The following is a 22,496-nucleotide window of genomic DNA, read 5'->3' as shown; positions in this document are numbered from 1 at the left end:
CATCAGCAGTCCAGGGGAGTGACCTGGGACAACCTAGAAGGCTGTGATGTCTAGGTCGTGATTTCTAGGGCCTGCCTGCCACTGGCTCGCAGAAGAAGCATCGTGCCTGCTTCTTCCCCGCACGCCGCGGGCTGGAGTGGGCTGGAGGCACGGTACCCCTCTGTGTCCAAGGAAGGGGATTCGTGGGTGGGTCCTTCTGCTTGTGCTGGATTTGGAGGGTTTGGTGGCTGTCCTTTCCTTCGGGGAGGCAGATGGCAGGCCTTGCTGAGCTCTCTGGAGGAGCAGCCTGGTTCTGGACTGCCGATACCCTGCGTCAGGTCTGGTCTAGAGACCCTGGACTGGAGACATCCATGGCCAGGCTTTCTCACTCCCTCTTCCTGGCAGGCACGTCCCTGGTCCAGCACCTGATGACCGTCCTGATCCGCAAACACAGCCAACTCTTCACCTCGAGGGCCGAGGAGGGGCCAGCCTCCCCACGGGGGGGCCCACCGTGCACAGTGGGGTGGGGCTCCGAGGAGGTCCCAAGGGACGGCCAGCCAGAGCCCGGCAGCCCCGGCACCCCCGGCCTGCCATCACACAGGACCTCTTCTCTGGACGGGGCCACTGTGGTGGCGCTGTCTAGAACCTCCCCCGTGGGTCCGGGTGGCCGAGGCAGCCCCACCACTGCCACCAGCCCCGGGAAGAAGGTGCAGACTCTGCCCAACTGGAAATCTTCCTTCTGGCAGCCGGGGGCCCGGTCAGGGAGCCCGAAGGTGGGCAGCTCCTCCCTGGAGGTGCCCATCATCTCCTCCGGAGGGAACTGGCTCATGAACGGGCTGTCCTCCCTGCGCGGCCACCGCCGGGCCTCCTCGGGAGAACGGCTCAAGGATGCTGGCTCTGCGCAGAGACTCTCCACCTACGACAACGTGCCCCCGCCCAGCGGCCTCTTTCCCAGCACTCCCAGTGTGGCCAGCACGGCGTGGTCGGGGGCCTCCTCCTGCGAGGCGTCGGCGGGGGGCTCGCTCAGCAGCTGCACAGCCTGCCGGGCCAGCGACTCGTCCGCCTGCAGCTCCCTGCCCACCGAGGGGGGCCTCGAACCCTCCCCTTTCCCCAGCAGCAGCGAGGACCGCAGATCCCCGGACCTGGGCCGTGGCCCAGACGAGGTGGGCACCTGCATCAGCAGCAGCGAGCCCAGTGACCCAGGCAGCCCCAGCCAGGACTATGCCCGCTGCTCCGAGGCTCTCCAGGGCCTGGTCACAGAGCTCAGGGCGGAGCTGTGCCGGCAGAGGACTGAGTACGAGATGAGTATGAAAAGGTAAAGGGCTGCAGCCGCTGGGTGAGTGTGAGGCCGCCCCGGGGGCCCGGCGGAGCCTTTGCGGCCAGCAGCCCACGGGGCACAGGCCCTGGGCAGTCGGCCTCTGGTCATGGCCTCTGGCACTGAGAGCAAGCCACCAAGAGGCAGGGCTCAGAGCAGCCAGCCCCTGGGAGCCACCTTGCTGGGAGATGCCCCCAGGACGGGGTTGGGAATGGAGGGGTGGGGTCCTATGTCTGGGAAAGCTCAGGAGCTCTGGGGCCTGGCATGCAGTCAGAGCTCCATAAATGCCTGCTGGATGAGCGAGTGAGTCAGAAGCTCAGCCTTAGCTGCTCAGAGCACCTTTAATGGAGGGGCTCAGCATGGGGGTCCCTCTGTGGCCCTCAGGGAGGAGGTGGGCCCCCTGAAGTGTGCAAGGGCCCAAGGAAGCGCCCACGTGCGATGCTGGCCCTGGGCCAGCTAGCCTGGCTGGCTGACCTGGTCAGGCCCGATATGGAAATGCCTTCTGGGACTGTAATCCAATTTTCTATGAGGAGGGAGCTGGCTGTGCTAAGCGGTGCCCTCCTACCTGCCCTGGTCACAGGATGCCTTGTGCCCCATTCTGAGCCCTGCAGGTTTGTTCACTGATGGTCCTGGTGTGATCCTTCCCCCTCCCCTGTGAGGAGGGGGTTTCCCCAGCTCTGAGGCGCCAGGTTCTCTACCCAAGGTCAGGAGCAGAGTCTTGCACTGACAGCATGCAGTGCTTCTCCCAGCCTCTCCGGCTCCCTAGCCCCTTGCCCCAGATGTCTGACCTGTAAATCAGGTCCCACCCACTAGCAGGTGTCTGTGTGTTCTGAGGTCTTCCTTTCTCCATCAGAGACAGTGGGGGGTGGAAGGGACTCCTGCTTCTGACTCTGAGCCTGGGATTTCTACAGGGAGCGTCAATGACAGCGTCGGCCCTTCTGTTCTGCAGGAGGTCAGGGAGGGTCACAGCGGGCGACGTGTGAGCTAGGAGTTGAAGGACCACTAGGATTGGGCTGAGCCAGGAGGAGAAAGGACACAACAGGAGTAGAACTGTGAGGTATACGACGGGGGCAGGGGGAGATACCCCACACACGGGAGCGCTGGGCTGGGACTTCCCAGGCAGAGGTAACAATGGAACGCCCCGCAGATAGGAGGAGGATTACAGCTGAAGATGAGCTCGCAGACAAAAACTACAGAATACATGGCAAGTGTGAGGACAGCCTCAGAGGGCGTCAGAGTCCACTTTTCACTTCCTCAGCTGTTTGTGGAGCCAGCTTGAGCTTCTAGTTCTTTTACCTTCTCAGCAGCTGAGGTTTCTCAGGGGGACAATGCTGTGCTTTGTGGAGGGCTCTGGGTGAGACTGCCTGGGGTCGGGCCCCTGCCCGCTGGGTATTGGCCGAGAATCCCAGGTGGGCTGTCTGACCCCGGTGTGTATTGGCTGAATGTCTGTCTGGCAGGCTCTCTGGGCTTGATGACGTCACCCCTTTGGCATGAGGATTAAGTGCCAGCGGATGGGAGTCCTCAGCACAGGGCCCGGTGCAGCCAGAGTGCTCAGGAAGCTTTCACTGCTCACGCTTCCTCCTGCTTGGTGGGTGGGAGGCTCTCAGAAGCAAGGGGGCAGCAGCGGCAGCCCTTGTAGTACTCTCGCCAGCAGAGTGGTCTGTGCTGTCGTCCTGGGCCGAGGGGTGGTCTAGGGAGAGGAGGATTTCTCTGAGCACAGGAAAGAATAGAGCCCCAGCCAGCAGGTCTTTACATATGGAGTCTGCACTGGGTCTGGTCTGGGGAGTTGGGGGAAACCAGCTTTCAGCCCTGCTTTCTGGGACTCAGAACCCCTCCCCTGTACCAATTCTTACATTCCCAAAAGAGAATTCATGGAGTGGCTGTGATGTGCAGACACTGTACTAGATGTTGGGGTCAGAGCCAAGACCAAAACCGATCAAAACCTCTGTCCTTATTTTTATTTGGGGCTGTGTGTGTGTTGGGGGTGAGGGGGAGCCACCATGAACGAGATAGATTTTTTAAATATCTATGGTATGTGAGGGGCACCTGGCTGGCTCAGTTACACATCCGACTTTCGCTCAGGTCATGATCTCGCGGTTTGTGAGTTCGAGTCCCGTGTCGGGTTCTGTGCTGACAGCTCAGAGCCTGGAGCCTGCTTCAGATTCTGTGTCTCCCTCTCGCTCTGCCCCTCATCCACTCGTGCTCTGTCTCTGGCTCTCTCTCTAAAATAAACAAACATAAAAAAAATTTTTTTTTAAATCTATGGTATGTTAGAAGGTCAGATAAAGGAGGAGAACTAGCAGGGTGGAGGGCAGGGGAGCATGGGAAGAGAGGGCTGGAAGGCTGTGCTGGGACAGAGGGAAGGCCAGGGGTTGCAGTGGGGAGAGGTAGGTGGAGGAAAGGGTCGGGCAAGTGGAGTGGGAGAAAGGGGGGTGGAAGGCAGAGCGTGGGGCTCCAGGCCAGACGTGTGCATGTCATGGACCTGACGGGCAGCAGTTGAGGTGGAGAAAAGCACCAGATTCTGAACGTGTTTGGAAGGCTTGCTAATTGGTCAGATGTGGGAGTGAAAGAAAGAACGGACTTAGGGGACATTTTTGTCTTGGTGTAATAAATGGAAGGGGGGTGTTCAGTGTGTGGGACACCAGGGCCACGGAAGTGGTTTGGAGAAGAAGGGTCAGGAGCCAACTGTGGACCCGCTGAGGTGCGGTGCTTACCAAGTTTCTGAGTGGAGTCGAGGCACACAGAGGCTGAGAGGTCGTCAGCATGTAGATGCAGCCTCGGGTCTGGAGACTGGATGAGGTCACACGATGAGCCACATAGACAGGAAACAGGAGGCCCAGGCCCAAGCTTGAGAGCACCAGATCGGGGAGGAGGAGCCAGCCAAGAGGGGGCTGGAGCCAGAGGAGAAGCAGTGAGGAGTCTGGGGGGGGCCTGCTGCCACCTGCCATGGGGATTCTTCTCATAGTGTGTCCTGTGCTCCCCAGATGGGGGGCTGGGCTGCAGGGAGGTTTCCTGCCTTCTTCATGCTTTGTGTTCGTTGATTGAGGGTGGAGGCCTGGGCCTGGATGCGGTGGGAATGGATTCTTACTCCTATTACCCCATGTCACAGGTGTTGCGCTGTGCACTCGTGGCCTTCTCTGTTCATTGTAGCTGTAGCTCCTGGAGGAAGGGTTGTCCCTGACAGTTTTTCAGAAAAGACACCAGGACCTGGTAGTTTGTGTTCTGCCCACAGTCACGTGCCTCATAAGCAGCCAGGCTGGGGCTCAAACTCCAGTGTTTTGGTTCTCAGGGGCTGGGCTTAGCATGCCCCACAGGCCTTATGGGAAGTAGTCATCTGGCTGAAAAGATGGATGTGCCGACCTCTGTTCTCTGTGGTGTCAACATCCACAGAAGCATGTCTGCCACGGCATCAAGGAACACTGATGTGGCCTCCTGGGGAGGATCCAGAGACTTATCGCTGAGGGTGAGGCATTTGAGCTGGGGAGTGAAGGACAAGTAGGAATGGAGGGCACAACCCAAATGGGGTTTCCAGTGAGTCGCCGTGTCTGGCTGGGGCCTGGGGGGAACCATGGGAGGTGGGGCAGCTGGAGGGAGGCTGGGGTCCAAGGCGGCTCCCAGAAGAGCAAAGGCGAGGGGCCAGTTTCCTACTTCTGTCTCCATCTGGGGACCAGTCCTGCCTTCTGCCAGCCAGCAGTCCATTCCTCAGAGGACAGTTGGCTGGGCTGGAGGGCAAGTGGATTTTATATTTTAGCAAGGACTCAGGCTCCCAGCCTCGAGTGCCAAAGGGCCAAATGCTCATGCTGGCCTTTCTGGGTCACAGGCGTAGGGGAGGTCCCCCGGGGGGTGAAGTACCAGGGTCCTGGGAGGAACTGCCGAGGCCTGTGGGGCCTGCTGCAGAGCCAGCTCTGAGCGCGCATGCGTCTTCCCGTCCCTGGGCCGCCTGACCGGCTCCTTCGGAAGGAGTGCACGCAGGCACGTGTTCACTGACACCCAGCCATCAGTCTAAAACAGTGTCTTTCTTCTTGATTTTAAAGACTCGAAGAAGGTAGTGCCACTCTGAGGAAGCGAATGTCGCAGCTGGAAGAAGAACTGGACCAGGAAAAGAAAAAGTACACGATGCTGGAAATAAAGCTGAGGAACTCGGAGCGGGCCCGGGAAGATGCGGAGAAGAGGAACCAGCTGCTGCAGAAGGAAATGGAGGAGTTCTTCTCAACCCTGGGAAGCCTGACCGTTGGGGCAAAAGGGGACAAGGCCCCCAAGTGAGGGAGGGGGAAGAGCTCCCTTCTGCAGCAGTGCTCGCCCCTGAGCAGAGACGGCCGCCGGCCTCGTGAGGAGCCACGAGGCCCTGCAGCTTGGACCTGGGCCTCCGTGGTGCCAGGAGCTCCAGAGCCAGCTGGAGGGAGGAGTGCTGACACCCCCAGGGGGACTGTCGGGAGCCCAAGCCCCACGTGGGATCTGGATGCTGCTCCGACGGTGCGGGGCCTGGCAGGTGTCAGAGACGGCAGCCCCGTGACCCACCGAAACAGATGGCACCTGGGGTCTGAGCAGCCCACAGGGAACATTTTGCATTCTTTATTAAATCTGCTGTCCTAGCATGACGTCTGGATGCCTGACTCGTTCTTTATGGTCATGCAGAATTGGGGGTTGGGGTTACCAAGTTGCTCGTTGGAGGTCCCCAGGGTTTCCCACAGGCTTTGGAAGTGGGATGTGAAGCTCCCCGAGGAACACCCGGTGCTGTCACAGTCACGGAAGCTGTTCTTACGCAAATCTGTGTTTTGCTGCATCCTCCCTGTGCCCAGAGCAGGACAGTTTTTCTCAGGCCTTCTGCCTCTGAGCCACCTGGGCCTCTGCAGCTGGCATCTGGCCTAGAATTCCTCTCTGGCCTTCCATCGTAACCTGCTTGTCTTTGCTTGGCCCCGGCTCTGCTCCAGGGCCAGGGTCCAGGAGTCCGAGCTCAGTGTGGGCGATATACACCTCACTTCCGCCCCAGGCCCGTGCAGGGGAACAAGGCATGTGTCTGAAGGTGACACGGTGATGGGAAGTGCCCATCCTCTGTCCTCTCTGTCCTCCACAGCCTCAGTCTATGTCCCATTTCCCTTCAGACTCCCCTCTAGCTAGTGCTAATTCCTCTCCCCTGCCCATTCACCCTCCTCCAGCTCATCCTCAGACTTTAAGTCTCCATTAGGGCAGATCCCTCCAGAAAACTTTTCCCTGGCCACCACCACACGTGGTGTAGGCCTGGGCCAGAGCTCCTGGAGATGGGGCTTAGGGAGGAGAGGACTGGCCTCTGGGGGCTAGCAATGTCAGTGACCTTTCGCTGGCTCCTGTGCAGTGTCCTTACATATTGCCTCTTGCCACCCTACACACCAGAGTGCCCCAATTTACGACCCCTATCTCTGGAAAAGTCTCTCAGGGCCAACCACCCATCTACCTAGAGTCAGGTATAAACTGCACGGAGGCTCTAAATGCCAGGGTCTTGGTGTTCCCAAGAAGAGCTCACTTCATACCATGAGATGCAAGCCCACAGGCCCAAGTTAGCTGGTAATTCCTACCGTGGTGAGGCAGGTTGACCACAGGCCTGCTGGGCTGCCCAGGGCCTCACCAGCCAGGAAGCCAGGTGCCTGCCAAGGGCACTCAGCAGCATCGGTAGTCAATGAGTTCTCTTGGGGGGACGGGACGCCTGGGTGGCTCAGTCAAGCATCTGACTCTTGGTTTTGGCTCAGGTCATGATCTCGTGGTTTCCTGGGTTTGAGCCCCGCGTCAGGCTCTGCACTGACAGTATGGAGCCTGCTTGGGATTCTCTGTCTCCCTCTCTCTCTGCCCCACTGGCACTCACACTGTCTCTGTCTCTCCAGAGACATAAATAAATACATACATAAACTTTTAAAAAAGTTCTCTTGAGGAACTCTGAGGAGGGCAGGGGGGAGGGGGCAGTCAGTGGATAGCAACATCCGTATCTACTTTCAGGCAATCTACAGCAGATGATCGGGTGACCAGCTTCCCAAGAAGGTAAAATATTGCTCTCCTCCCTATTCAAGGAGAAAAAAGAAACTGAAGTGATTGATTCCTCAACAAGATAGGAATTGGTCCCATGCTCGGGAAACTGAAGCTAAGAAGATAGGTGAGAACACCAGTGTATTCTTAGGGTTCTGGGTTCCCTCGCCACAGTTCCTGGAATTCTGCCAACTTTGACTTGAAGAGAAAAACACCACTAGGCTATCAAAGGAGCAGGAAGGACAAAAAGGGCTTCACATGATGAAAAGGGAGGTTGTCTGTCTTCTCTTAACCATTCCTACTGGCAAAGGCTCAGCTTCCGGCCAAGTCCTGGCCAAAACCAGCTCATGAACCCCATCTGCCACCTGCTGGCAAAACTAGGATCTGCAGGTGCAATTTTTCTCTGAGAATTAGTTGGCAACATTCAGTAGTTCTGCCCTCCCATTTCCGTTGAGCCAGCACTCCTCACTGTGTCTGTAAAACACAGGGACTTCTGCCTGTAAAGTAGGCCAAGCACCAAGGCTGTGAGGGGCTTTAGCCTCTAGTACCCTGTCCCTGTCCACTTAGGTTCTCCCCAAATGAGTTACATTTACAGAACCTATTCTCAAATGTGGATTCAAATTGTACCTATTATTGTAATGACATCATTTAATATTAAGCAAACCGATAAATTATGAATGCGAAAAGATAGAACATTAATGTTTTGAAAACCTTTGATTTTTTAAATTATTTAGAAAGAATAAAGGCAAGTTGCTATCCAAAACAACTTATGGATAAATCAACCAGGCAATAGTGGAAAATCAGCAAAATTCTAGGATTCTGCTCTCAGAATGCTTCAGAAGTGTTATAAATTTGTGTCTGACTTTAAAAAGCGGAAATTCTAAGTCTCATATTAAAAAACAAAAAAGGAATTGGCTTAATAAAGACTGACAAGTGTCCTTTTTAAAAGAATAGAGTTTTTAGGGTGAGAGAGAGAGAGGCATTCCTTGTTTTACCTGGGTATTGACAGACTGGGCACGACCACTCCCACTACGTACGTACTCCACACTGTAAAAGGGCTTCGGATGGAGTCCACGTATCCATGTTCCCAGGCCTGTGTGCAAAAAAATGGAGTCAGTAACAATAACATGTCTCGCTGACTCCCCCTCCTTTAGATGCAGGGCCCCAGCCTTCTAGCGAGTTCTCCCTATATCCTACATGTCAGGAAGGGACAGTTTGTCATGTATACGAGCTCATAGCTGAGTTGATAGGACAGTGCTGCTGCGTCTCATGCCCATGCATTCGCCAAACGCCACCACCTTTGTCAGAAATTGCCACCCTTCCTACCAGCCACGTTGCTACTACTTCCATGCTCCCCAAGCCCTGTGACAGGTGGACCAGTGAGGTGCCAGGATTGTGTTGTGGTTGGTAAGACAGGAGAGATTCGGCCACAGAAAGCTTGTTGGCACAAAGAGCTTGGGCCCGTGCCGCCGGAGGACCTCGGGGAAGTGAAGCTCTGTGGGTCTGTGCTCCCTCGTGCCCACAATGAGGGTGACCTCAGAGCCCTTGCTGTGTCGGCAGGTCTAAGAGCCTCACATGTCATTAGGGGACCTTACTCTCTGCACTTTACAGTCGAGGACTTGGGAAGCACAGAGTACTTGTTCAGGACCTGGCCCACGACGGTACACGAGTCAGGGAAGGAGTCAGGCTTCTGTCCCAGGGAGTCTTAATTAAGGGCCTGTATTCTTAATGAGTCGTCCAAGTTCAAAAGATGCTGGCTTGATAGCTTTATAACATCCCCCCAATCATGTTTTGATGAGGTTTGTGCACAGGATGCAAAATGAATGCTGGAAGAGACCTCTAAATCCGATGGAGGGCGGAGGTGAGGGAAGGCACTTCCTGTTTTGTACGCTGATGTGTATGCTTTTGCTAGAGCAAAAGGGGTGTATGTGAAACAGAGTGGGGGTGTGGGGGTGCTGTGGGGAGGATGGAGGGCTAGAGAAGGTGGCGAGGATCTGGTCATGGAGGGTGGGATATGAGGTTAGCCTTTACGCTTTAGGAGAGGACTGCCCCACAGTATATTATGTCCACTGTAGAGATCCACAGGCATTTCATTCGCGTGGGCCTAGAGGGAACAAAACCTAGGTCATGGCTTTCATAGATTTTCTAGTGGGGCAAGGTAGACCGTAAAGAAAGGTTAGGTCCCAAAAGACAGTAGGTCCCAAATGGAGTCACTTATACTAATCCACGTATCACTGAACCAAGACTTACTTACAGTTTGGATTCTCCCAGAGATGGAATCATCAGTCAGTCCATCGGTAATCACCTGGTCAGTACTGGGTAGGTCATCTGCCTGATAGACTCCAGCCATCCTCTGCAGGAAAGTAAGTTTACAATAACCAACCTGCTCTTAGTATAGAGCACTATACTAGTACACTAGTATAATTTCCTAGTATAATTTCCTGCTCCCTTCTGCTTATAAAAATTTTTCATTTTGTACAGCTCCTCAGAGCTCCTGTCTGCTAGATTTAGGATACTGCCCAATTCACGAATCACTGAATAAAGCCATTAAGACTTAAATTTACTCAGGTGAATTGTGTGTGTGTGTGTGTGTGTGTGTGTGTGTGTTAAACAGAAGCACACATAAAGAAGACATTCAGGTTGTAATAAGTGCTCTGAAAAAGGTGATCCCAGGGGCCTGTTCTAGACAAGTTGGTCAGGAAGTCCTCTCTGAGGAGGTAAATTTGAACTAAAGACTGAAGGACGGACAGGGCAGCCATGCAACCAGAGAGCTACAGGCAGAAGGAAAGAGCTGTAGACGTTTGCACGAGTGCCAATGCCACTGTTGGCATGGTGGGTGCCGGGGTAAGAGCCAGGCAAGGCCAGACACTGTAGGGCCTGGTCACCCAAGGTAAAGGTACTTTAAGGGATATAGAAAAGCATTTGAGGGCTTTGAATCAATGGACATGGATTGTCTTGTATTTCAGCAAGGTTCTTGTGGCCACTGGTGGAGGGTGGATAAATTTGGTGGCAGTGACGGGGAGTGGCTGCAGGGAAGCTAGTGCAGGAACTGTGCTCCAGACCAAGTGTAGTAGAGTGACAGGCCAGAAACTAGACAGGAATGGTCTGGAGACTGAATGAGAAGGAAGGGAAGAAAAACATCACGCCCAGGCCAATCTTTACAGAAGTCCTGATGTGAATGGGAGCAGAGAAATAAATAGGGTTGCAAGGTGGAAGGGGGTAAGAGAGAGCTTTTTTTTAAACACGGAAATTACTAGAGCATGTTTGTATGCTGCTAAGAATGGTTCAGTAGAGGGGGAGAGGCTGGTAATGAAATGAGGGCAGTAAGGAGGAGAGAAGTCCGGAAAAAGATGAAAGGCAGTGGAAGGGTTGGCTTCCAAGAAGTTAGGGAGACAGAGCACACCGACAGTTGTGGATAGGTTTGTGGAAACGCATACTGAGGTCTATAAGCAAGTCCTGAAAAATGATGAACATGCTCACAGTTAAGGAGCAGCCCCCTAACTTACTTGAACACAAAAGCCTATGTGCACATAAAACATCGCAGGCAGTAGAACACCATGTTTAGGAAGGGTGGGGGCATGACAGTCACTTTGTACCATCTGCCCTTCCTCCACTTCCTCATCCCTTTCTGTCTTCCCTGAGCAGTGCCCTGGTATCTTTCTGGTTCCCTTCTCTCACAGTAACCACCTGGGGCTTGGCATGCCTCATTCCTGACGCACCCTGCACCCCATCTGTCACTGCTCTCGGTGGAGAGTTGGGTATTTATTTAGGTCTCTAAGGCAGCTGATCACGGATGGAGGGGGGCAGGTCAGAACCGTCTTGGGAAGCTCCTAAGAAAACTATCTCCCTCATGGTTCTAATCCTGTATGAGAATCACCTTCTCCCTCTAACCTCTTCTGAGGAAACAGAGCCGCAGAGAGTTGAGACAACTTGCTGTAGGTGAGGCAGCTAATGTGAAGCCAGGATTCTACTTTAGACATCTGGTATCAGAGCCCATGCTCACATTACTAATCCCGTAGTGCTGTACAGTTTCCTTAGGACACAGTTGGAAGGCCATGAATATTGCATTTCAGAGGACAGAAAGGGTATAGATGATGGGTCCTAGTCATTAGCTTATCCAGCCCAACATTTATCAAATGCCTACCTCCCAGGCACGAACTAGGCAGGTGTAAGACACTTTCTTCTATCCAAGCGTTCCAGAGTGAAGCATCTAGAAGAGAAGACTCACAGAACAACATGAAGAGGCACACACCACGCTGCTGTCTTACCTCCGTGGAACACAGTGAGCAGATGATGGGAGTTAGCGAGTACGCTCTGGGTTTGTGAAAGGAAAAGTCATTGCAGCGAAGGCTCATCAGAGAAGTGTTTGAGCTGGATCTTAAGCAATGAGGATTTAAAACAGGCAAACGCAGGAGTAAGCAACCAAAGCATGTGCACAAAGATGTAAGGTATATGCGAGGGAGGAGGTTCATTTGGAATGAATGGTGAGAATGTTGTATGAAATAGAACCAAAATGTTTTAACTGTTCAAATTCTTAAAAAAAAAAAAATCAAATCTTGAGTTTTTGAGACATTTCTCTCCAATGAGGAATTATTCTTACCAACCAGAGTGGGACTGTTCAGGCTGGAAAAAATGACTTGAAGGTCAGAGGGTACAGAAGTTCTAACGTGGGAGACCATGCAAAATTCCTCCTTTGCTCTTTAACATTTCTCCACGTCACACCATTTCTATTCCTTTCCAACGTTAAAGTCCGCAATTGCATTTGCTTGCAGACTATTTTTATAAAACTACACTAAATAGTTCATAAGAAAACTTGCCATCATCATGGCAGCCCTATAAGAGACTATCTCCCATGCTCAGGTAATATAGCGCAAGGCTCAGCAAAATTAAGACCTGTCCAAGATTACCGAAACTCTCCATCTTGAGGTCAGGCTAACCTGGATCCATACGATTCAATAGATCCCACCCTCTCCAGGACCCTGTCAAGGCACACGTGCTTTTAGTTTCTCCCTTTTAATCTGTGCTGACCCCTCAGTCTACTTTTGTTTTCTCTCGACAGTGAGGATTCTTTTATTTCCTGCCAACTTTTCCAAAGCACTCTTTACTGCTGCTTCACCACTCACTCAATCCTTACTAATCAGAACTATGCTCCCACACCTGTCCAGGGAATGCTAAGTCTTACATATGTTACACCCAACAAGAATCCCCTTTTTCTTCTGTCCACAAAATGACACTAATGGAATTGGTGTAAGAGCCATGCAAGCAGATGACACAGACCTCACAATGGAAGAGACTGGAGAGGTGACCGGCAGTAAGGGAGAAATTATTCCTTTCCTCCCTCGCTGAAACATTTAAGTGGCAAGCTGATGCCATACCTGACGTGTGTTCTGTCCCGAACTCTTCAATCTGTGATGTACAAACTGGAAAATACCTTGGACGTGTTTTCCCTGCACAACACCTGCTGTGCTGCCCAATCACTAGGGCTCAGCCCCAAATGCTAATCTCAGCTATTTCACGTAGTTAATGGCAACCTGAGTCTTCTCTTCCATTCTCATTGTGCAAATAATGACCTCAGCTCTCAGCTGTGTATCTTTGGCTTCCCAGTCACCAATCTCCACACCTCCAGCCTAACCAGCTTGCTCCCACTACCAGTGTCCCTCCTAAAACCAAGGTCTGGTCACATTACTCTTTCTCACAAACTATAAGTTCCTACTGCCTTTAAAATGAAGACAATTCCTCCAAATGTTTCAGTTCTGATCCCCAGCTTTTCAGACTTCTCTCATTATATTCTCTCCACACCCACTCTCATGTCAGGCCATTCCACATTCCTTGCCCATGCACACACTTTTAAGCCTCCTTGCTTTTCCCTTACCCGGGAATACCATTCCTTATACCAAGGCTCAAAAAATGCCTCTTCTGCAAAACCCTCATTTCCTGACCAATCCCTCCATGTCCCTTCAGCATGGTTCTCGCCCCTCTACACAACAGTATTTCTATCAGGTTGACCAGACCATCATCCCATTTGTTATCTTTCCTTACCCCCAGCTTCCAACATAGGATCGTAGACATATATGCATTCGCGAACTGATTTTACGTTAGAAGTCTAAAATTAAAAAAGGATATTTGACGTGTTTCAGTTTCAAATGAAGTCCAAAGACATATCAGTGTGTAAGCTGTAAAAGCTAAAACAATTTTAAACCACAAAACTAGTACAAATCAATGTTCATTTACATGAAGTCAATCGACCTTCTAAGGTACAATACTAAAATAGACATAGTATCTAGACTAATAAGGACGAACTACCCCCTTTCATTTGGTGTCACCAGGGTATTACAACTGGGCGGAAATTATATGGACTCAAAACTTTGATGTCTGCTTTTGCCACCCAGTGTCTCACTGGAGATCTAATGACCGTGACAAAGCAGAGCGCATGCACCAGGCCAGCGACCCCGTAGGCCGATGGAGCTGCAGTGATCAGGAAAAGACCGTTCCCATCTTGTCCTTTCCTCAGAGCAGGGAAGCCTGAGTGCAGGTGAATGGGGAAAGCATGGAGAAGATGGTTTTCTGGAGTAAGAGTTGAGCAAGAGAGGGAGTGAGCTCATACAGAGGCTGGACGTATACAGTGGGCGACCCTGATACCCACGTAGCAGCCTGCCCAGTTCGGCGAAGAGAAGAGAAGCATGGCAAAGTTGAAAACACACTCAAAACCAAAATCCCCCGTTTGTTTTGAAATAGATCCTTTTAAAATTAAACTTGTTTTTGCCAAGTGGCCGCGATGGCTGCTCTCTTACATGGCTACTGAGAACTAGGTTAAGGGCACTGAAGAAAATTCCTTTTAGATACAGTTCTCCAGAGATTTCAAATACAAGAAAAGCAAGACTAGATAAACCAGAAAAGCAGAGTGGTAGTTTAGGCTCTTCACAATCTGTATAAATCCAAATCTAAGAAAGCTGCCCTAGTCCTACTACCCCTTTAATACCAATCCACAGGAAATCTTAAAATTGCCCATAAAAACTTTTTTAGCACAAATTTATATTTCGTTTTCAATGAAAAAACTCTTAATTTCATATTTTTCATACCACTTTTTTCTTTTTTATTTAAAATATTATAACCAATTAACATACTAGGTAACAATGTTTACATTCCAGTGGTGCATGTTTAATGACTAGGGCATGAATGATTAAAAACCACAATAATTATCTCAGCATTCCCTACAAAGTGCCCCATTTTGTTTTGTCTAGAGGAGAGGAGAGGGAATGGAACACAGGGAAGGAACAGGTATGGAGAAGGAATGGCATCATATAGGGAGAAAAGCAAATGTCAATTATCATATGTAGGTTTTCAGGTTTTAAACCTGTTGAACAGGATAAACTGTAATGAGAAAATAGATGTCACAGTCCAAGTAGACAGCTAGTTCAGTTTAACTTCATCATTCAGCTAAAAGATTAAGAGCTTCTCAAAAATATACCAAATATCGGGCCTACAAAAGTAATTTATTTCTTCGTAAAATTTACTAAGATTTATTCCTTTTGTAAAATGTAAAGAATGGACTGATATCACGAGCAGGTTTCTACTTATAAAAACAGACAGTAATAATGTCCAACGAACACATCTAACACAATTTTCCAAGATACACAGTGAAAGATTTTACGCATGAGTCTCTCTTACTGATGCAAGGTATATATTTTACATACTTACTGGTATTGTGTCAACATTGGCTATAAAGTATTTAACACACATTTATAATTCACACTCAGTAAAGAGCTTACAGTAAGGGCAATAGCTTACTTGGGAAAGCATAGAAAATTAGTGTGAGGTAGTTCAATAAAAACCTAGTTTAATTTGTAAATTATTGTGAGAATAGAACATTGTGCAAAACTAATCCACAGATAAGATTTCTCAAAAGTCTCAGTAACGAAGAGAATCTAAACTAGAAATGGCCAGAAATTGTTACTCTTACTAGACTCTCCTTAAGAGCACTTAACTAAGAGCAGTTAGTTTGAAATTAATTCGGATTTTTGTTTTCCTTGCGAGTTTTCTAATCGTACCCCAAACTATACATTTCTGCTTCAATGCCCTTTACCTCTTCATCTTTCTTGCTATTAAGGAAAAAGTAGTTTCCTCTGATTCAGGAAAAACCTAAGAGAGATCATAGAAACACAATGTACGCTAACACGTAAAGGATATGGAGGCAACATTTAAGAGGGCTGCTAATGACAGAACAGTGGTGTTTGGTTTTTCTACTGGTAAGAGAAGTTTACTGGGGTCATGGGGCTTCATGCATTCACTCTACAACTAATGTGTGACTAATGAACAACACTCACAAACAAACTACAACAGTATTTTTGAAAATAGACTATGTCTTTACCTCAAAGTGTGGTGCAGGCTTGTGCCTAGGCAACACTGAGTAGTTAAGTCTTCATATGTGTAGCACATACTGGCCGACAGTGTAAACCAAGTCTTATCTGTAACCCTGAAACAGCTTCACGTGCCCTCTTCTGATTTCACTATCAGACACTTACGTCCTCTTCACCTTCATCTTTTTAGACAAAACAGCAGGGTTAACAAGGAACAGAATAGTGAAAAGTACAGGCAAGTCTGCTGCTTTGCATACCACCAAGCTTCTCTGTACCGTGAAGGGGGTTGTGTGGTGGCCTCCTCATTTAAAGGCTGGCAATTCTCTTAGTACGTGTGGGGTGAAGCACTGTGCCTTTACCGACCTGGAAGGGTGCATACCAGGAACACCAGCAGCTGAGGGTGTGTGACAAAATGAGAACTGTTCGGCAAGCAGCGTCAAAGAGTTGAGATGCTCTATTCACGTCTATTGTAACGAAGCAATCCCAACAACACAATCATTTTACAAATGGTCAGTATACATCAGAGAGTAACAGAGTAGTAAATCAGGAAGAACTATGAGAAAAGAATTAGTGTCTCTTTCCTGTAAAGGTGAATAATAAAATAATATAAATGTGAACAATAAATCTTAGTCAAAATAATTTTTTGATGGTAAGATGATGGATATATTAAATATATATGAAGTTGAAAAACCAAAGCTCTAAGAGAAGCAAGGTGGCTTTACGGAAGTACTGCTGGACAGAAATCTTACTTGTAATTTCTCTTAAAACACACACAAATGTTTAAGATGTCTTAAACGTTCAAAAAAGCTGTAAAACAAAAACAATCAGTACTTCTTTAACTTCACAGATTTAAGGGATGAGGGAAAGTTGTATTTAGATATTGCATTTTAAAAACGTAGGGCACACAACATTTAACAAGCAAACTTTGTTTTCAGGATATAGTTTGCCAAGTATTTTAGTCTACATTAATGAATAAGGATTCCTTTTCTCTGAATCAACTGAAACATGCTGGCTGGCAAGGGGGAGCTGGCATTTACAACAGATGATACAGGAAGAACACCTGGTTTTCCTTGCTTAATCAAAATCTGTATCAACAGAGATGGCTTATTAGCAATCAAACATAAAATATGGGGAACTTCTGAAAGCATGTCAGTTGTTAAAGTGCAATAGTGAAATAATCTATCCTAGGGAAAATAAAGCTAATTAACTGCCAAACTAATATAAACTAAGAACACACTCATGCTCAAATTTCTGCTAACATCGTAAATCCAATCCTGTTTCTGCCACTCTAGAGGTGTTACAGTCTCAAAACTCTAATTTGCTTAACAAAATTAATGCACCATGTTGTAGGAGTAGAAAGGGGACTGATAAAAAGGCTGACAACCTCCAGAGGCTAGATATCATGACATAAAACCATCAAAAACAAACTTGCTATTTCAAAGCATATTAAAAAGGCTAACGTATTTTAATTCTGAATATTGCACATTAACAATAACCTAAAATAAGTAACTCAAAAGGAATCTTGCACTAAATACACGAATCACAGGCCAAGCGAACTTTCAGACACTGCATGTTGAGATGCACCAGTTCTTGCTCTTACTGGTCAGTAATTCCCATGGGCTTCCTGCCTAGAACCTTGTCACTGATTTACGTATGCATTTCCCAGTTCATGATATAAAATCCGTCTTGTTCCAAAAATAACAAAAGGTGCCTGGGGCCGTACAGATGATGTATTTCAGAGAAAATGAGACTTCAATGACATTTACTTACGAAAAATTCAGTTGTGGAGAAATAATTCCGCAGATAGAAAATGTAAACAGTTAACATACACTTGTCAGGAGCAGCACCATTCTTACCCTACTCAACATCCACATTGCATGTTTTATTGAAAATCAGGTATAAAAAAAACAAAGACTCAGACTGAATAACCACCACTTATGCCTGCTCTGCTCAATGTGAAGAAACAGTCCTTAGAAAATGATATCCTATATATGGCTGTGTGCTACTATTTTCAGATGAACGGTATATTGCTCATTTGATACATCACCTACAGAAATTGAAGTAGGCTTCGGAACCTCCTGACAGCTAGTATAAATAGGATTATGCTACAGGTAGAATCAAATGGCCAGAAACGCCTTGAGAACTGGTGCTCAACTGACTGATATCATGCTAGGAAACCAGAAAGGTCCCAGGTCCAAGGGCCTGAGGCTGCAGGAAAGGGAAAGACCAGACTCTAGACCACAGCTGGGACCTACAGCCTGAGTAGATTAACTCAGTGTATACAAAAACAGGCTCATAGCTAGTAGAAGTGAACCATCTGTTTATTTGCATTGAAATGTATTATTCATGAAGTATCCTCTTGACTTTATGTGATCATAATCTTTGAGCATGCCACAAATTTGCAGAAAATACCATATTCTTTTTACTTGGCTTCTGTTGTGTGGGGTGGGGTGGGGTGGGGCAGGGAATAGGAGGGTGGTGGTAGACGCCCAGCATCTTCAAAGACATGCTCTGAGTTATTCTGTCATTTAGATGATGGGGCTTTTGCCAAAAAACAATGTAGGATGTAGGATTACCTACCAATTGTTGAAATTAAATTAAGATTGGCAAGTAGCAAATATTGGAGGTTTTTTAACACGTTCATCATTTACAGTAGTTATTCCTGAATACAACTGGCTACAGGTTATTTTCCCTCACTCCTCTGGGGTTATTTCATTGATAAGCACATAACCCTGAAGGATAGCATCATGAACAAAACATTTGAAATAAAATTCTAATAAAAAAAACCTATAAAAATCTTAAATAATTCATGATATAGGCAAGTCACCACATAATAGTTGCTTTGATAAACAAAATCTTACAAATTCAGTAAAAAAAAAATCAGCAGCATAAGATAAAGCAAATATGCAAAAATTTAAACCATGATAAAATAATTAGGTTTACATTATACAGTTAATTACAGCAAAAATACAATAGTTTTGTTGCTGTTTTAAAACACAACTTAAGTTTTAAATTACATCACTTGAAATTAAAAAAAATAAACTACTTTACTACAAAATGAATTCTACATTTTTGAAAAATCACTCAAAAATAAGACCACTGAATTGTTTTCAAAGTAGTTCTATCAATGACTAAACGACTCCCCATCCCCCCACCCCCCTGCCAAGGCCCAAGTAGTCATCTACAACAGCCCAGAGGTCCAACTGATGCTTCCAGACTGCTATCTGTATCTGAGGCCAAAGTCGGATCTGTTGACATTGAAGACACATCATTGACAGACGATGATGACGATGGATGCTGAGAGCCATTGATCACTGCTGCACCTGTGCTATGAGAAACAAAACAGCAAATCAGTTGCAGACAGAGTTGCACACTGAGCTACCTGTACTGTACTGGCTACCTCTAGTAATCAATCATTTTTTTTCTCTTGGCTTTAAAAGGTTTAAAAGTTGTGTGTGTGATAACACATGCAATACTGTCGGTACTGCATTTTTTTGGACAGAGGATCCAAAGGGATATGTAACTCAAAAAGTTAAAAACCACTGCCCTAATAAAAATGGCTTATGTTATCTTCTCACTGTAAACTCCAAGCAGTATTCTGGCACATCTTGTTTTAAAGAAAAAGCCAAGACAAAGACTAAAATAATTCTAAATGGAAGGGTCCTTAGTTCAACTGTCCCAGTTTAGGTTATAGGACTTGCCAGGGTCACTCAAGAACCCTATTTGGGTAAACTCAAGTTCTTGTTATTTTTACTGTAATAAATACTTCATAAATGCTAGCATGGATTTATTCAACAGATAAAGTAGGGGAAGACTGTTTCCTTTACTGAAAGTATAGGTAACAAGCATTTCTTGGATTTTAAAAAGGAATAGGAATACATAACCAATAGTGAAATCCTTTCAAGGGGGCTGGGTTAGGAAAGGGGAAGGGATGTCACTTGGGGGGTGGGAAATATGTTAACGGTGATTCACATTCTTAGGTAAGTACTTCTGAACTATGGGATTACTAAATAAGGGCCATTCCAAACTTGAGCCTATTAAATAATGCAAGTTATACAAAAGTTCTTAAGAACTCATTTATGGAATAAAAGCAGTGGTTTCCAAATTGAGCAGTAAGAATTTCTAGGGCTGAGTTTTCAGGCACTCAAAGGATGCTAAAACAAAGCAGGTTGAAAACCACTACTCCAGAACCCAGCATCTCAGTGCCTGAAATCATCCTACCATTCTAATGATGAACCATAAAACACTTTAGAATACAAAAGGTCCTCTGAGAGCTTGTCTTCAAATCTAACAAGGAAATAGCCAGGGGAGTGGGGATAGGCAAATCTTTAGGGTGTTGGGCTGGACTGGTCCATTAGGTTTCTAGCCAGAGTGAACCGAAGACATTATATTTTAAATTCAATCCATAGGACACTACAGAATGCACCTGTTCTGACTGAAGAGTACACAATACCACAGCTAGCTTCAAAGACTTATACTGAAATATTCAAATCATAAAAGGGTTCCACCAAATATACATTTTATGCCTTTATTTTGTAACCCAAACTTCATTTTATCCAAACTGCTTAATTTGATAAAAATTAACTTTTATTTTCTAATTAAAAAAATTTTTTTTAAGTAATCTCTACACCCAACGTGGAGCTTAAATTTACAACCCTGAGATCAAGAATCATTATGTTCTACCAACTGAGCCAGCCAGGTGCCCCCAAAATTAACTTTTAAATGCATTAAATAGTTAACTTTCTTTTAAGTGGTTTTTTTTTTTTAAATTTTTTAATGTTTGTTTTATTTTTGAGAGACAGAGAGCACAAGCAGGGGAGGGGCAGAGAGACAGGGAGACACAGAATCTGAAGCAGACTCCAGGTTCTGAGCTGTTAGCACAGAGCCCGATGCAGGGCTCGAACTCACAAACCGTGAGATCATGACCTGAGCCAAAGTCCGGTACCTACAACTGAGCCACACCCAGGCAACCCTAAATAGTTAACTTCTAAATCTGAAAATCAAATACCTAAGAAAAGTACTTGCTTTTTTTCCCTGAATTTAAAGCAATCTAGTAAATTCTCAAATATCTGAATTGGCAATAATAGGGAAAATCCTTCATTTTAGGTAGCTGAGTCATTTCCCCCTAAGGTGAGTCTCTACATCCTCAAAGGCATGCAAACTTAGCCAAACCAAAATAAAGATAGGAAAAGTGGGAAAAATAATATATTTAATTTCCAAAATTCAAGGTTAAATGATATTGTGATTATCTGATAGTTTAATCTGTCAAAGACTTTCTTCTCTTTTTCCATATAATCAAGAACTGAATATTTTTATAATGGGTTGAGTTATTAACACTCTTCTCCCTAAGCTATACCTGAGAATCCAGAAAATGTCTAGAAACCTGCAGTCCTGTCCTTACCACTGACTTATTTTATAACCATAGTCAAGTGCTGTTTAAGATCCAGTTTCTTTAAATAAGTTAAAAACAGATAAAACTGCTCTATCTCATGAAATTAAGTTTACTCAAGTATCTGACACTTCCGATGTGCCACTCATTAGGAGAGCATTCTGAAATATAAGTCTCCCACATAATGGATTTTTCAAATCCCACTCAAAGCTCCATCATGAACTAAATTTAGTTATAACTACTACTGTACATCAATACAAAGCTAATTAACTCAGCTATTAAAGCATTTATAATATAGCTTTTGTTACAACTAAATTGTAGGTAAAAGCTGTCAAAATCATTTTATGTATTTAAAAAAAAAATTTTTTTTACATTTATTTATTTTTGAGAGACAGAGAGAGACAGCGTGAGCAGGGGAGGGGCAGAGAGGGAGAGACACAGAATCAGAAGCAGGCTCCAGGCTCTGAGCTGTCAGCACAGAGCCCGATGTGGGGCTTGAACCCACGAACCGTGAGATCAGGACCTGAGCTGAAGTCAGAAGCTCAACCGACTGAGCCACCCAGGTGCCCCCATTTTCTATTTTCAACAGGATCTATATTATAATTTGTAAGACTGTATTCCTGATCAAGGATTTAAAAGATAAAAAATTTCAAAAACTCACAAATATAACCAAAAGTGCCTCAGAAAGCCACAGAAACTAAACAAATATGTTTATAGTATAACAAAATGGGCATTTGAAACTATAGTTAAAAATCTTACTCATATAATATTTTTATTTTTATTTTTTTTAGAACGTAGAAGAGTTTTAAAGGGATGGTTAAAATGGCATAGTCTTACTCAAATTCAAGACCTATCTCTTAAAACACTACTCAGCTTTCAAGGTTCAGTTCAAATTTCATCTCTTTCATAAAGCTGTTCTAACTTCTGTAGCCAAAAGTCTCTGCTGCCAGCTAAAGGCCACATGGGATGCTAGAAAAACCAGGCCATTTGAAGTTACTGATGAACATGGCTGTAAGTATTAGCTTTTCTACATAATACATTTGTAATTTTATGTTCATTTAATTCTTCTGAAATTTAGTTTCCTCATCTGTAAAATGTGCATAATATTCCCTTCAGTGAGGTCTCAGGGGCTGAATGAAATAAAGTACATAAACCACCAGTGCCTGTCATGTAGTTTGTACTGAATATATACATGTTACCTGTCATTTAACTTTTTCTCTCAACGCTTTATGCTTTTATAAGTGCTAACATTAAATATAGCTTGTGATAAAAGAAAATGTTTAACTCCTGCAAACCAGTTTTCTTTTTAGATGGAACACTTCCTAATGGCAGTTTTAATGTTACTGCCTTGGTTCAACAAATCAATACCAAAATGAGAAAGATGGTAACTTAATGAGAAAGACGTACTAAATCTTTCAATGAAGGCTTAGTTTATTTATCCAAAGTAAAGACTATTAAAATC

General features: G+C 46.3%; 2 protein-coding genes across 12 annotated transcripts in view; one reads left to right on the top strand and one right to left on the bottom strand.

Moving 5' to 3' along the window:
• ARHGAP22 (Rho GTPase activating protein 22) overlaps positions 1 to 5,887 on the top strand; it is a 176,917-nt gene extending 171,030 nt beyond the window's left edge. For 7 of the 8 annotated variants that reach the window (XM_047826404.1, XM_047826403.1, XM_047826401.1 and 4 more), the window contains 2 exons: positions 385 to 1,294; positions 5,329 to 5,887. In XM_047826404.1, coding sequence (XP_047682360.1) covers positions 385 to 1,294; positions 5,329 to 5,557 — 1,139 coding nt within the window. In that variant the 3' untranslated portion in view covers positions 5,558 to 5,887. The remainder of the gene's footprint in view (positions 1 to 384; positions 1,295 to 5,328) is intronic. The other variant, XM_047826407.1, reaches the window with a different exon arrangement.
• A 12,061-nt stretch (positions 5,888 to 17,948) lies between these two features.
• MAPK8 (mitogen-activated protein kinase 8) overlaps positions 17,949 to 22,496 on the bottom strand; it is a 98,790-nt gene continuing 94,242 nt past the window's right edge. For 3 of the 4 annotated variants that reach the window (XM_047826411.1, XM_047826410.1, XM_047826409.1), the window contains one exon: positions 17,949 to 18,968. In XM_047826411.1, the coding sequence (XP_047682367.1) occupies positions 18,823 to 18,968 (146 nt within the window). In that variant the 3' untranslated portion in view covers positions 17,949 to 18,822. Of the gene's footprint in view, positions 18,974 to 22,496 lie in introns of all 4 variants that reach the window. The other variant, XM_047826412.1, reaches the window with a different exon arrangement.

This window comes from Prionailurus viverrinus, chromosome D2 (assembly GCF_022837055.1).
Source record: "Prionailurus viverrinus isolate Anna chromosome D2, UM_Priviv_1.0, whole genome shotgun sequence".
In the NCBI taxonomy this organism is placed as follows: Eukaryota; Metazoa; Chordata; class Mammalia; order Carnivora; family Felidae; genus Prionailurus; species Prionailurus viverrinus.
The sequence above is the reverse complement of the archived record's forward strand: the minus strand, read 5'-3'. Positions and strand labels throughout refer to the sequence as shown.